The sequence below is a fragment of the Tachypleus tridentatus genome, chromosome 1 (assembly GCF_004210375.1).
Source record: "Tachypleus tridentatus isolate NWPU-2018 chromosome 1, ASM421037v1, whole genome shotgun sequence".
Classification (NCBI taxonomy): domain Eukaryota; kingdom Metazoa; phylum Arthropoda; class Merostomata; order Xiphosura; family Limulidae; genus Tachypleus; species Tachypleus tridentatus.
In genome coordinates, this window is record NC_134825.1 from 52,243,388 (window position 1) to 52,258,821 (window position 15,434).

Sequence of the window (15,434 nt, forward strand, 5' to 3'; positions counted from 1 at the left end):
TACATCTACTTTTAAATTAGGTGTAATATACCAACTGCCAGTTGATTATGTGAAATAAAAAGCTCTGTGTATTCATCATTAAAATGTAGATCAAGAACAGTTTCACTTTGGGAAAGTAAAATTTGTCTATTTGATTTTCATTAAATTTTCATTTTCAGATTTTATTTAAATCTTAAAATCTTGAGTTCAGTTATTATATTTTTTATAAAATTTACATTTTAACTTTCAATATCATTCAAAATTAAAACTAATTTGCATAAGCACTTAAAAAGAAAATATTGATGTTTTTATACTGGTTGACTGTTTTATTGTTATCAGAATGTTTATAATCAACCATTATGAATGTTAAAAGCATTAAAAAGATATTGTTAAGTGATTGTAATGTTCTACTCATACCTGGAAGTATCCTTGTAATGTGAAAAGAATTATTTAACCTAAGATATGTGTGTGACAAAATTATTTTCAGAATTTATTTTAACTACTATTTTAAATTATTGAATACTGTCATTAACTCTCATTGAAATGTTTTATCATCATTAAAGAAATGAATTAGAAATATATTTTAGAGGGTACTAGATTTTAACTGTACAACCAGTGAGTGCATAAGATGTATAATAATTAAAGGCATGGTGTTTAACCTACACTTAACCTTCATGTTTGTGCTACTATTATTACCTGCATTTATTAATGTTATTTTCTCAATGCATCAAAGCTTTGTTCATCTTTACCATCAACTCACAAACCCAAATTTGTATAGGTGTTCTGTTTCTAGAAAAGTTGTATAGCAAGTTTTTTCTCATCTGAGAAGTACACTGTTACTGCGATAGCTAAAGTTCAGTGAAGCAAAGTAACCTTATGTTAGGGGCGACACATCTTGTAAAAATATAAAGAAATATATGAAAAATTTCTTTGTTAATTAAAATTATAAATATTGGTAATAAGAAAGGACTAGTTTCGTTAGTGGTACACTTTCAGTTACTAATCTTTAGTGCATAGCAGTTGTTAGTTGCTGAGACATGACCTCCCACACCTTTTTTTGGAATGTTTTAGAAATAGTTAAATAATGTTTATTAAAATACTAAAAGTTGTTGTTTTTTTCTGCTGACGAGATATGTCATGTTTTGATTTTCATCTCTAGTGAGCACTTTAGCTGCTGCTAAACCTGAGAAAAGCAAGATGGTAGAAGATATGTTAATTAATATGGCAAGGACAGGCCAGATTCAAGGAAAGGTGGGCAACTGTGAATAATTTTATGTAAAAGATAAATCTGAAAATGTTTTCTTTCTAAATTTATAATTTATAAATTATGTTGCAGTTATCACTTTTTTTTTGTAATTGATATTTAATAAACAAACAAAATACATTCCCAATTGCACATGTGTGGTTGATATCTAATTTCTATATTTATTCATAACTTTTTGTAAACTTTGACATTTAATTGGTGTTTAATCCAAATTTTTCTATATTCACTTGACTTCTAATTTATATTAATATGTTCACTTGATATCTAGTTTTGTATTTATTCCTTTAATTTCACATAATTGACATAAACCTTGCATTTACTTGGCCTAACTGTGCACCTTGTGGTCCAAGTTAATTTCAGGTATTTTATGTTATATCTAAGCACTTTTATAGGGTTTGGGTTTTTTACTGTAATATCATATTTGGCTGTTCTGTATCTTAGAATTTCTTATATTATTTTTAGCCTTATCTCTTAATGAAAGTAGTTCTTAGTACTTTGTACTCTCTTGAAGCTTCTTTTAAGTTTTAAAATACTCTTTTGCTTTATTAACTGTTTATTACTTGGATGAACCTCCTTACTTAAAGTGACATAGTAAAACTTTAGTGAACACCTAGAAGATTTTGTTTTCTAACCTTTTTAAGAAGTATCTTATAGTCCTTGCTTCTTCTGATTAAGTAAAGAAGAAATGAATTCAGGCAGAAAAAGTTTTCACTGAGCTAGAAATTAACCATTTTTTAAAGTCTTTAATCCAATTTGTAGTGATGAAAATCATTAATGTTATGACATATTTTATAATGACAAGCTGTCTTTCTTACCATATACAGCAGTAGGTATCACACTTATGATAGTTCTGAAAACTTTGGCCTTAGCTTCAAAATATTAATTCATCATTCAATAATAAATTATTGGGAAATTATGCAAAATATTCAAGTTATCATTACCTGTACAGCCAGGTTGTAATTTTGTTTGTCATCACTTGTTACAAGACAAACATTTGTCATACATTTTCTGTTGATTATGTAGCATTTGAGTTTTTTATATACATCTTGGTAATATTTCATCAGTATAACTGCATTTTTTTTAACATAGAAATCTTAATTCTGGCATATTTAACTGTGTATTTTCTAACATGGACGTCTTACTCTGATTTAATTAACTGTATGCTTGTCATAATATGGTTCACTTCTTTTCAGCTTGTTGAAAATGAATTTAAAAACCTGCTGGAGAAAGTTAGTGAACATACAACAAAGAAAACGACTGTAAAGGTAAGGGCTTAATTATCATTGTGAAGGCAAGGGCTTTAGTATCATTTTAAAGACAAGAACCTGTCCTTACATTTTTAAGAACAAATGCACATTTTATTGTACAAATTTAAGGATTTCTGTCAAATTGTTTGTTATATTTGAGCTTTCTAAAGAAACAAGGGAAGAAGTGAGTATTTACTGAAGGCTTCTGGAGTGTTTTAGTTTTTGAAGACATATTGGACCAAATCATCTTATTTTAAATAGATTCTATACATGTGTAATATATGCACAACTAACTTTCAGATTACTTGTAATCTCTAAATTTTACAGATTCCTGAACCCAGTTTACTTCTTTCAGTTTTTTAAATATGACTTTCTTAAGATACATAATGCCAATCATCAGATGATTTGGTTTTACTTCTAAATATGACATTGTCACTTGCACATAGCAATGACTGACTCTTTTCAAACTTGTAAATGATATTCACACTTGCACATAGTGACAACCAACTATATCAAACTTCTGATGTGATACCTCACCTCCACCTAAATAATAGCTTTCCTCAACTTGTGCTACTCTGTATGCAAAAGTTTTGCTCACCACTATTCTTGAGGTTCCCACCTAATATTCTTTGCTTGCACATGGTATAACTGCATTGTAGCATTCAAATGAGCATGTGACAACTCTTCACCAATGCAGTTGCAACACATTTTCTCTGTACAGTTGACTCTCTATACTGATGAGCAGAATCATCACTTGTGTATTTAACACTCATGTAATGGTGTTTGTTGTTGTTTTTTTTCCACTCATGATCTTTTCATACATGGGAGTTTTTTTTAAGTGAAAGTAGTTGGATTTTCATTTTCCAACATCTCTCTGCACGTCAACATTTTTTTCACACTAGTTTCATACCTACATTAGTATCAGGTTTTCTTTTGTGTGTTAGGAGACAGAACAGCTTTCGTGCAGTGAGTGCTGTAGCAATTCATGTGGTTTGTGCCTCTTCTGTAATTGACATACCTCCACCTGTATTTCTTATGCAAGAAAGAAGGGATTTTGCTTGTTTTTTCTCACTACCTGCCTTTACCTAATCTTACAGCCATGCTGTCTTGAATCTGCCTAAGCTTTTTTTTTTAATTTTGGGACTGGGTTTTTTAGGTGTATTTACTCTTCTTTGTAATTCATTTCTTGCCTTTTCTTTTTATATTTTTCACTTTCTATCCATATATGCTAGTCTGTATTTAATTCATTTTACCACCACTTTAGTGCATGCATGAAAATGTAGACCTCCTTTGTTACCACATACGTCTAGACCTAACTTTGCACTATATTGCCTGTCATTGACTCCTAAACTCTGGAGTCTTTTCTGGTCAGATACTTTGTGTTTTGTTCATTTTTTCTTAGGCCTAAGTTTTCCATCTTTGTCTTACATTTCACACCTTTTCTTCATGGATGCTAATTCATTTATCTTCTCTACAGTAATGTGTTTATTTTCCTAAGCTTTATCTCATTGGTTGGTCTGTTGCTGAAGTTTGTTGAGACACGATGCTTTGTTACTCAAGTCCTTTTCACCTCCATTTTCTCTCGTATGCCTTATCTGGCTCATTTCATCAGCCTGTGTGATTTTAGTAGAATACTTGTATTCTAAAGTCATCTGTTGTGGTGCATGCCAGTGTTCTTCCTTGTTCATACCGATTTACTGTCTCTCTTATGCTTCTTCTTTGCCCTTCCCTGTCTCCTTTTCTTCTGCTTCTTCTTTTCTCCACTTCCCATTTTTTTTTGTTTTCATCTGTCCTCCCCCTGATTGCTATCATTCTTAATGGTTACCCCCTCAATGTGGATTCCTGTACATGGTAAGGGGACTACTCAGGGAAGGTTCTGTTCTTTTAGTTTACCTCCTCTGGGTTCTAAACATCCACTCACATGTTTGCTGTGCAGGGCGACTCTTGAAGGGGAATAGAGGATCCTGGCAGTTGAGGGATTCAACCCTCACACACCACTTTGGCCTTGATTTCCTGTAGACGGGCAGCCTTGTAGTGGCCCATTAGGTCATTTGCTGGCCTACTTGGGCTAGGGTCAACCAAGTACCAGTGTTGGATGTTCTCAACAGGTGTTGTGGACATTGTATCTGTTGCTGGTGTTTGGGTATAGTGATCATGAAACCCTGGAGTTGCTGTAGTGTCCTTGTTTGACATTGTAGTGCATTTCCTTGTAGGGCTTCATGGAGGGTGGGGTCAGTGGGCACTGAAATATTCCTTTTTTATTATGCTTCCTCCAAATAAAATTAATTAAAATAGTGAAAGAAACAGTCCGTAGGTAAACGACGACATCTTGAAGATTCTGAGTAGCAATCTTTAACATCTGTAACACCTGTTATACCTCATTTTCTTATCCTACATTCTCTTTCAGACAAACCTTTAGGGCAAATGCACCCCTTTTTCATTCAGAAGGGACAAGAGGGACTTACTGGCTCTCCAAAGTCAGTAAAGAAGCTTCGATCTTGTGACATATTGGTGGAAACACACGCATCTCAATACAGTGAACTCCTCTTCCATTCAAAGGCAATTGGGGATATACCTTTTGAGGTTACACCTCATGCTACTTTGAATTCATCATGAGTAGTTATTGTTAAGAGGAATTTGAAGGACATTCATGAGTCAAAGATTCTTGCTGGTTTCTCCACTTAAGGAGTTTTTGCAGTTAGGCATATCTCCACTCACAAAGATGGAATTATGATGCCAACCAATATCCTCATTCTGACATTTACATCACCACATCCACCTGCCACCATCAAGGCAGATTATCTTAATTTCAAGGTATGGCCATACATTCCAAACCTTCTCCGATGTTTCTAGTGTCAGGTTCGGTCACTCAAAGACGTCATGTCATGGTTCCTTGACGTGTGCTTGTTGCGATGGCATTTACCATGATGCTTATGATTGTGAAACAGACCCTCATTGCATCAGTTGCAATGGCTCTTACCTGTCCTACTTCTGTACTTGCCCTAAATGGTTGGAAGAAAAAGAGGTGCAGCATTTGAATACGATTCATAAAATTACTTATCCTGAGGCTTGAAAGTTGCTGTCCACCACTTCATCTTGCTGCACTTCGTTCCACTACTTCAGTGGGAGTGCAGACAGATCTCTTTGTGCCTCCAAAAGAATTATTCTCAAAACAAATGAAAAGTCTTTTGACTTCCATGGTTAAAGTTTATGAATCAACTTCATCACCCATCTCTGTCCATTCCATACATTCCAACAAATCCCAAGATCCACTTTCTTTGGTTTCAGGTACAGGCATTTCCTCGGATACATCTTCTCCCACCCCAAGATTCAAAACAATCATTTGTTCACATCCTCATTCACTGGAATCCTCTTCCAACAGCAGTGACCTGCCCAGTCGACCCATAGTAGGATATATGGAGGTCAATAGCCCTCCCTCGAATAAAGACAGTAAAGAAAAAAGACGTGGTTGTTAATAGAAGGGTTCTGCACCAAATTCGCCTACACATATATATATATAAAATGGCCACCTTGATACAATGGAACTGTCAAGGTTTACCTTCTAATCTGGATGACATCAAAACACTGAATGCTTCCTACCATTCTGTATGTCTTTCCTTACAGGAAACATTTCTGAAATCTGCTGATACAGTCACCTTTCACCAGTTTTTATTGTACAGAAATGACAGGCTGTGTGATGGACGAGTGCATGGAGGGGTGGAACTGTTGGTCAATCAGCATGTGCCCACCCTGTCTTTGCCATTTGACACACCCTTGAATGCCATAGCCATCCATGCTTCCTTGGGTTGTACCATCACTGTTTGTTCTCTCTACCTGTTGCTTGAAGAGATTTATGATCAATCAGACCTTGATGGTCTCATTGAACAATTGCTGTCTCCTCTTTTAATCCTGGGGGACTTTAATGGACATCATCCCCTCTGGGGAAGTGCTGATATTAATAGGAGGGGTCACTCTGTGGAGCATATGCTCTCTTATCACAACCTTTCTCCTTTCAATACTGGTTCTTCTACTTATTTTCATGCACCTAGTCAGTCCTTTACTTCTATTTACCTCTCAATTTCCTCCCCTTCACTGTTCTCCCATTTTTCTCGGAGGGTTGACAATAATCCATGAGGCAGTGATCATTTGCCTATAATTTTGAGAGACAAGCCATGGTCGATGCCACCTGGCCTGTGTGTCCTGATGGAAGCTGGATCACACAAACTGGCCCTCTTTCACTGCTCTTGCAGAACTTGACCCTGCCATTGTCTGTAAGTCACCAATAGATGACTGTGTGACAGCAATAACTGACTGTGTTATACAAGCAGCTGCTCAGTGTATTCCTAAAACCTCGAGATTTTTTCCACTATATCCTTGTCCATGGTAGAATCCAACCTGCCACATGGCATGGAAGGCTCAAAAATGGGCGTGGGATACTTTCTGTAGATATCCCACAATTTCAAACCACGTCACTTTCCAATGGGCCCATGCACATGCTTGGTGAGTAAGACATCAAAGCCAGAAGGAATCTTGGATTAAGTTCACAGCTGGTATATCTTCTACCACTAGTTCCAAAGTCATATGAGACAAGATTCAAAGGGTCAGTGGGCAATGTAATTCTGTCCCCCTCTCGATCTTGCTCTCTGGTGGCCAGAAAGTAACTGAGCATTGCCCATACTCTAGGTGAAAGCTTTTGCTGGGTATTTAGCACTTCTGCTTCTTCCTCCACCTTCTCAGCCATCAAGACTCAGGTAGAGCAATCACCTCTTTCTTTTCGAGCTGATTGTCTCTATGACTATAATAATCCCTTTACACTGGTGGAACTCAAACTGGCCCTTCATTGGTCTAGCAATGCATCAGTTGGACCTGATGATGCACACTATGCAATGCTGTGCCATCTATTTCCTGCTTGTTTTTAACTGGATCTGGCAGGAGAATGTTTTTCCTGATTACCAGCACCAGGATATTGTCCTACTTTTCTCTAAGCCTGGGAAGGATCCCAATATTCCTTCATACTTCCATCCAATTACTATGATGAGCTGTCTCTGTAAGACCTTAGAGAGGATGGTTAGTGCTCATCTTGTTTGGTTCTTCAAATCAAACAACCTTCTCTTGCCCACCCAGTGTGGGTTCCGACGACAGAGCTCCAACTTGGACCACCTGATTCGACTTGAAATGTCAATCAGAGAATCCTTTCTCAAACGACAATATCTTGTATCAATATCCTTTGACATTGAGAAGGCCTTTGATACAACATAAAGGTATGACATTTTGCAAAACCTCTATGTATAGGTTATGTGGCCATTTGCCCATTTTTATTAAAAATTTTTGAATGGACAGGAGATTCCAAGTTCCTGTGGGTTTGATACTTTCTCGTTTTTTTCTACAGGAACTTGGAGTCCCTCAGGGCTGTGTTTTGAGTGTCACACTTTTCAGTATAAAGATTAATGCCATCACTAAATAACTCCATCTCACTGTTGCAAACTTGCTCTGTCGACAACTTTCACATCTCATGTCAGTCATCGAACACGAGGTATATTAAGCGGCAGCTACAGACTGTCCTCAATCATTTACTGAAGTGGACTACATCAAATGGCTCTAACTTCTATCTTTCTAAAACTGTTTGCATGCACTTTTGCTGCCAATGGGGTATTCACCCTGATACTGAACTCTGTATCGATAAAGTTATGCTGCCTGTGGTCCCTAAGACAAAGTTCTTGGGGCTTATCTTTGATCGTAAGCTGACCTTTATACCACACATCAAGCAGCTATGGGTCAAATGTACAAGAGCACTGAACATCCTCCATATCCTCTCTTCCACCACTTGGGAAGCAGATCACTGGTCTACGGCTTTTCCAGGACCTCGGCTTTAAATATGCTAGACCCCATTCATCATCAAGGACTTTGGCTCTGCACTGGGGCTTTCCAAACTTCCCCAGTTCAGAGCTTATACATAGAGACTCATGAACCTTCTTTACACCTACCGTTTGCAACTGTCTTTATTATATGCTTCAAAACTTTGTTCCTTACCAAAGCATCACACCTGGAGTTGTGTTATCCTTCCTCGATGGGCCATGCTTTTTCAGACCAGATGGTCTGCCATTGTTCTTTTTGGCCTTCATATCCAGTTACAGTTGGATGAATTGGGTCTGTCCTTGGATAACATTGCTGTATCCACTGGTCGGCCCATCCGACCTTGGTTTCTTACAGTCCTCAAATGTGACCTATCTTTAAGTAGTCTCAGTAAAGCAGACATTCCTGATTGGAAATACTGTCTGTTATTTGCTGAACATCTTTCGAACCATCCTTCCATTTCTATTTATACAGATGGTTCAAAATCAGGTGACTGTATGGGCTCTGCCATGGTTTGATGGTTGTGCATAGGATCCCCTCTACATATTCTGTTTTCACTGTTGAAGTGTATGCCATTTCTCTTGCTTTGGATCACATAGAAGCTAAGTTATAGGTTGATAGGTTCTGTTTGCTAAGGTTTATAGACCTTTGTCCATCATTTGCAACTAATTGTGGAGTAATGGGAGTTCTGTCAGATAACCTTACTCTCATTTTTTCCTCTCCTCCATTTTCCTATTCCCTGTACTTTTCCTTCTACAAGGGATCTTGTTTCTTGTCAACATCTGTAGCAGTATTGGATTTTGATAAAAGACTTCCTTGAATAGGTTTCTTATTTTTTTTACAAGATTTGTTCCTATCTTTTCAGGGTTTCTAATGAATCTGTAACTAGGTATCCAGTCATAGTCAGTTTCTTGACTTCCTTCAATTTTTCCGTGGTTTATGGTCATTTAGTGGTAATTGATACAGCCAAATATACTGTTGTATCCCATACCATTTGCCAGGGGTCATCCAGTCTCACTCTTTTTTTGTTTCCAAACTCTTAACCTCTATATAACTCATTCTATGATAATCTTTTACCCCAGGATTTGGAATAACCAAGGTGCTTATTTCACGGATGCTTCTTTTCACATTTGACTCCATTCCAACAAACCTTCTACACCCATTCTCTTCTCCTGCTTTGGGAGGAAGTGAGTCTTGGTTTATTGGTTAACCTAGAGAAGTTACACCTAACATCAATTTTTGATTTATTTGGGTTTTTCTGTTTTCACTTTCACAGCCTTCTACTCTTCTTCTGAGGGATGTAGTGTAATTAGTTTCCCATCCCTTGTCCTCTTCTTTTCTCATTGTGCAAAAGGTTCTCTCTCTTTTGAGGACTTTGGTTTTCATGGAATCCCATATTCCTTTTGTTTGTGCTCATCTGCAATGGGCTCTGTATAATCACTTATTGGTTCCTTGCATCAGTTCCATTGTCTTCCACCATTTCCCTTCCTCCTCCTTTACTTGGAGACTTCATCTAGTGTCTTGATACACCCAGTACCATAGAAAGTGTTCCTCTTCCTTCCTCTCATTTCGGTCTCCATCTGTTTCTACATTCCTCCTTCACAAGATGGGTAGACATATCTAGACTCTCAGATGATTTTTGGATCAATGGTTTTGTGATTGTTCATCCCTTCATATCACTTTCTTAGAACCTTCAGTGATACATCTGACTTTGAATAAGTTTCTCAGGATGGTTCATGGTAATTGATACAGCCAAATATACTGTTGTATCCCATACCATTTGCCAGGGGTCATCCAGTCTCACTCTTTTTCTGTTTCCAAATGTTTTTTCTGATTACTGGCACCAGGCTATTGTCCTACTTTTCTCTAAGCCCGGGAAAGATTCCAAGATTCCTTCAAACTACTGTCCAGTTGCTATATTATAGCTTTATAAAACCCACTATACTTGTAAAGAAATATAATGTATTTGTAGTGCAATTATTTGACTGTTATGTATTTATATGTTGCAATATGCAGAACTTTTGCATACCACAGTACCCTGTGGAAATCTAGTATCTCAGAGAACTCCTGGATGTTTGTAGAGGATCTTAAGGGTTGAGAAGCATTAATCTATGTATCTTTACCAGTTTCTTTACCCTTTCATTTTGGAAGCTCAGCTATTATGTGAGCAGAAATAAGGTATGGAGTCAGAAAAAAACATTTTCCAACACTGGAATTGTATTTTCATTGCATCTTTTCTTGCATAATCTCGAAGCGATAACTGAACGATCAGCATAGAAGGAGTCAACTGCACTAGGAGAGTGTTGCATGCTCATTTACCTGCTACAAAACAACTATACTATGTGTAAACATGACATAAGGTGGGAGCCTCAAGGCTAGTGATGAGTGGAAATTGTGCACAAAGAGGGCAGCACAAATCAAGGAAAGCAGTTATGTTAATTGAGGTAAGTATCTATCACAAATATATTTTTTAGTGGAAAGTGTTAACTTTCACATTTGTTTATAAAAACATTCAAATTTCACAATATGGTATTCGTACTTATACATAATAACTGCCTCTATTAGATTTCTAAATATGGCACATACTGACAGTTGGAATTATATAGGACAACTGTCTGCTTTTTTTTAACCAGAAATTATGATTTAAATAGTTCTTCAAACCAGATTTTAAACTTTTTACAGCTTCTAAATATGACTTTTGTAGATATATAGATCAGTTATCCAACTCTTTCGAGAATGACTTGAATAAATATACAGTCAAACATAACATTCACAGTTAAACAGGATCAAACATCTAAGTCCTTCAGGTTTGAAATATAGCTTTATACAGACTTGAAGGACAAACTAAGATCTTTAAATGCAATATTTTTATTTTGTTCATGAATAAGTATCACAACCATCAGTAACAAACATCAGATGATCTTTGTGATGACAAATCTTAATGTACAGTCTGCTCTGAAAAAAAGAATACAGAATTTAATGAAGATAAATTTCCTTCTTGTTCAGTACTATTTATATTGTAGTTTTATGTCTAATTGTTTACAAATCATTAGTTTCTTATCTTAGAGAAAAAGCCTAAAGTGTACTATTACTACTTTGTCTTGTATGTGTATGATTTAAATGCATTTGGTACTTAAATAGATGTGGCTTTCATTGTTAACTAAATAATGTGACATTTTGTATCATGAGTACTACATATGAATGAATTTTCAACATCACAGTGATGGTTCACACTTGCACAGTTTTCTTACACCAGAACACTAATTCAAATAAATATACTAATTGCTATGTTAATATCCTGATAATGTAATTCTCATTTTTTTAAAGTTATATAAAACAATGTAACTTCTACAAAACATTTATTTTAAAATAATATAAATGTATGCATGATTTTGTTTTATATTAACTACTTAAAATTACACTGATAAAACTATTTATAATTTTTTTTTCAGAAAAAGAAACAGTGTTTGAAAGACTTTCCTTTCAGTTTCCACATGTGACTTTCATGGGCATAGCAAACAAAACATTTTTCTTCTTCCAACTTCTCTGTGTGGTTTCCATGGACAAGCATAAAACCAAATGACTAATTATTTTCATTTTTTAAATCTTACTTCTACAGTTACACAAGACTTAATTACCTTCTATTTGTTTTTGGCCATAACATAAGCATCATAGACTTGACTGATCATTTGCCTTTGCCTTGTTATTAAGGTATAGTAATAAAACATAGTTTGGTACTCAAGATATTTTTATTAACTTATACCAGAAATACTTGTTGAGGATTAATGGTATCATTTGTGTGGTTACTGTAGTAATTGTTTCTTTTCTCAGTTTGACAGAAGAAGAGCAGCTCTTGATGATTCTGATGAAGACTTCTGAAAAGTGCTTATCAACATTGGTCATTGTTTGAATGAACAATATTCAGAAGAAGAATGTGTAAATGTTAAGTCTGCAGATTATAGTTACATATACATGAATGTAATGTTGAGACATGATTATCAAGACTCTGCCAGGTTCAGATTTACATGCTCTGATTCAGCCACTGAAAATAATACAATGACTAAGAGAAAGAGTGATGTTCACTGAAGTTTTTGTTTTATTTCTTATCTTGTTTGAATGCCAGACTAACTTTGGATAATATTATTTTGCTAAGTATCAGACTAACTATATATATGGAAAACTTGTTGTGTTTTGAAACCTTTTTTAAAACTCCTTAAGAAATTGCATAAATAAATTTCAGAAATGATTCATAAGATTTATAAAGATTGGAATGACAGTATACATTAGGTTACCTTAAGTTCCATTAATACAATACATTATGTATCTTGAAACAGTTTGAATTGTGAATAAATCTTCCTTACTGAACTTCATTTCTTTATAGTGTATTGTGTTTCATAGTTAATGTGAAACTATTCATTTATTTCTGAGGGTCCTGGGTTCAAATCCCCATCACACCAAACATGCTCGCCCTTTCAGCTGTGGGAGCATCATAATATGACGGTCAATCCCACTATTCATTGATTAAGAGAATAGCCCAAGAGTTGGCGGTGGGTAGTAATGACTAGCTGCCTTCCCTGTAGTCTTACACTGCTAAATGAGGAATGGCTAGCATAGATAGCCCTTGTGTAGCTTTGCACAAAATTCAAAACAAACATTTATTTCTTCTAACCACGTAGTGCCTGTGACTTACGAGATATTTCACTATAATAAAATTAATAAAAACAAGACATTTTGAAGCAATAATGCCCTCCTCACCTGTAACCCAGTACTAAGTCAAGCACAGATTGAGATCAAGTCCAGTTTCCAAGATGGTTTTAATTCATGTTTACAGTTTGTCTTATCATTAAACATCCTACTGTACTGTGAGAGCTCAACTACCAGTAAATTCATTATCACTTCTCTCTTTTCTTCACTACTGAGGAAATAAATAACATAAATTTTATGATAAAAATGAGAATCTTAATGTAACATTGAGGTGCTATCACAACTTTTATAAGTATTGTGTAGAAATGATTGTTCCAAACATACAGTTTGAAAAAACAAAGCAAAGATTAAATTTAACTAGGTTTTGTAATTTTTTTATTGTTTCAGGAAGGGTAAAGGTGAATATTTCAGATGAACCATATAGTTCAATATGCCCAAATCTTGAATTTCAGCTAACACCTAAAGAGATGTTAGTCAACAACAAGATAACCATATCGTGAACATTAAAACTGAAATCTGTTTACATTTAAAATCATTTTTCACGTCTGGACGTTATAGAGGTTTTAAATAAGCTGAGATAGGTAGTCATATTTTTTGGCAAGTGCTTATATTTCCTCTTTTATAAATAAAATCAGTGTATTTTGTATTCTTCTTTTAAATTTCTTTATTCTTGTCAAGCTTAGTGAATTGTAGTGGATTTTGGTTAACATATTTATTTTCCACAAAATATATTTCTAAACTTATAAAAACCTCTCACTTAAGACATTTTTTATAAACTTTTATAAATTAATTATTGAAATATCTTACCTGAGAATATATGTATACAGGTAATGGTTGAAACTGTTTGTACAAAGTAAAATAAATGTAACCTTATATTCCTTCTGTAGTATTAACACAACATTAGTATGGATATCAGCTACGGCTTTTCGTAGTTTTATAATATAGAAAATTAGATTATAAAAAGTTGTATTTCACAGTTACTTTACATTTTAACACAGTATTCTACTTGTATTTCACAGTTACTTTACATTTTAACACAGTATTCTACTTGTATTTCACAGTTATTTTACAATTTAACACAGTATTTGTATTTCACAAAGTTATTTCATGTTTTTTAACGCTTCGTATTTCACAAAGCTATTTTATGTTTTAACACGGTGCTCTATTTTTTTCACAAATATATATAGGATCTGGGTTAACTCATACTTAAATCATTGACTTTTGTTTATGTTTGGTCTAACTTCAGAATCCTTCCCTCTAATTAATACACTCCTTTGCAACATAACTCCTTTTCTTGATGTTATTTATGCTTTACAAACAATTTAAAGTGATGAAGTATTTCTTATTTTAACTAAGGATTTATCAATAAATACTGATCAAAGATAAAGAATCCTTGAAGCAATAGAGAATATTCCACATGGAGTATTAGCTCCTTTGTTGCTACTTTAGTTTTGAAGGACCGACAATATCAGTTTCTAAGAAGAGGGAAAGTTTGCTCAAAGCATGATTTTTATTTATGTATGTTCTATAAACTAGATATTGCTGAATCAGACTTGTGGACTTAAAACAGCAAACTACATATATATTCACTGACCCAAAACTTCATAGCTTGAAGAAGAAGTAAGTGATGCCTAGGTTAAGAAAGGCACAGTCATGTCATTAATATCAGTTGAACACAAAATATATAAGTTGGATTTAATCCAAGTGAACTAAAGTACTATATAATATTGAATTTTCATTATAAAAGAAAACTATAGGTTAGAAGTAGCTAGAAAAGATAAACTTTCAACAAGTTGTTGGGTTTAAGCAACTTTTTCTGTTTGCAAAACAAGTATATCAGTTTTAAATATGAAATTAATTATAAACTGATAACACTTAAAAGGTTTAAAGGAAATTTTGAAAATTATCAGTCTGCACTTAACATGTTTACACTAAGTTACCAATGGCACTTGAGTTATAAAGTATGCTTAATGGCACAAAAAAACAATGTATCAGTGAAGTCAGTTTGTAAAACAAATGTGAGTAGTTCTATATATGTATAATATATGTTAGCTCGGCATTACCTAGTAGTTTCTGGATTATAACTTAAAATGTTCAAAGTTTGTGCTATGATGTTTCTGAGTGCACTCCACACTTTCAGCTGTGGCTCATTATAAAAGTGACCAACTGACTTCTTCTTGATCCATAGTTTGAGATTAGGGATGGCTACATCTGAATCATAGGAGGCCCTTGAATTGGCTGTTTAACTTGGTTCATAAAGTGTTATTCAGGTATAGAACACCAATATCCTGTGCTTGATGAAGATAGCATTCAGTAAAATATATCCCTTCTTTCCATTTTCTAGGCATAAGGTCTAACGTGTCAATCCACTAAGAACATTATAACAT

At 34.7% G+C, this 15,434-nt stretch overlaps 1 protein-coding gene across 2 annotated transcripts in view; it reads left to right on the forward strand.

Moving 5' to 3' along the window:
• The window catches only part of PDCD-5 (programmed cell death 5), a 32,478-nt gene extending 19,765 nt beyond the window's left edge, over positions 1-12,713 (forward strand). Inside the window, exons 3-5 of one of the 2 annotated variants that reach the window (XM_076497207.1) lie at positions 1,139-1,230; positions 2,437-2,508; positions 12,175-12,713. In XM_076497207.1, coding sequence (XP_076353322.1) covers positions 1,139-1,230; positions 2,437-2,508; positions 12,175-12,222 — 212 coding nt within the window. In that variant the 3' untranslated portion in view covers positions 12,223-12,713. Of the gene's footprint in view, positions 1-1,138; positions 1,231-2,436; positions 2,509-11,795; positions 11,879-12,174 lie in introns of those variants that run through there. The other variant, XM_076497216.1, reaches the window with a different exon arrangement.
• The last annotated feature ends 2,721 nt before the right edge of the window (positions 12,714-15,434 follow it).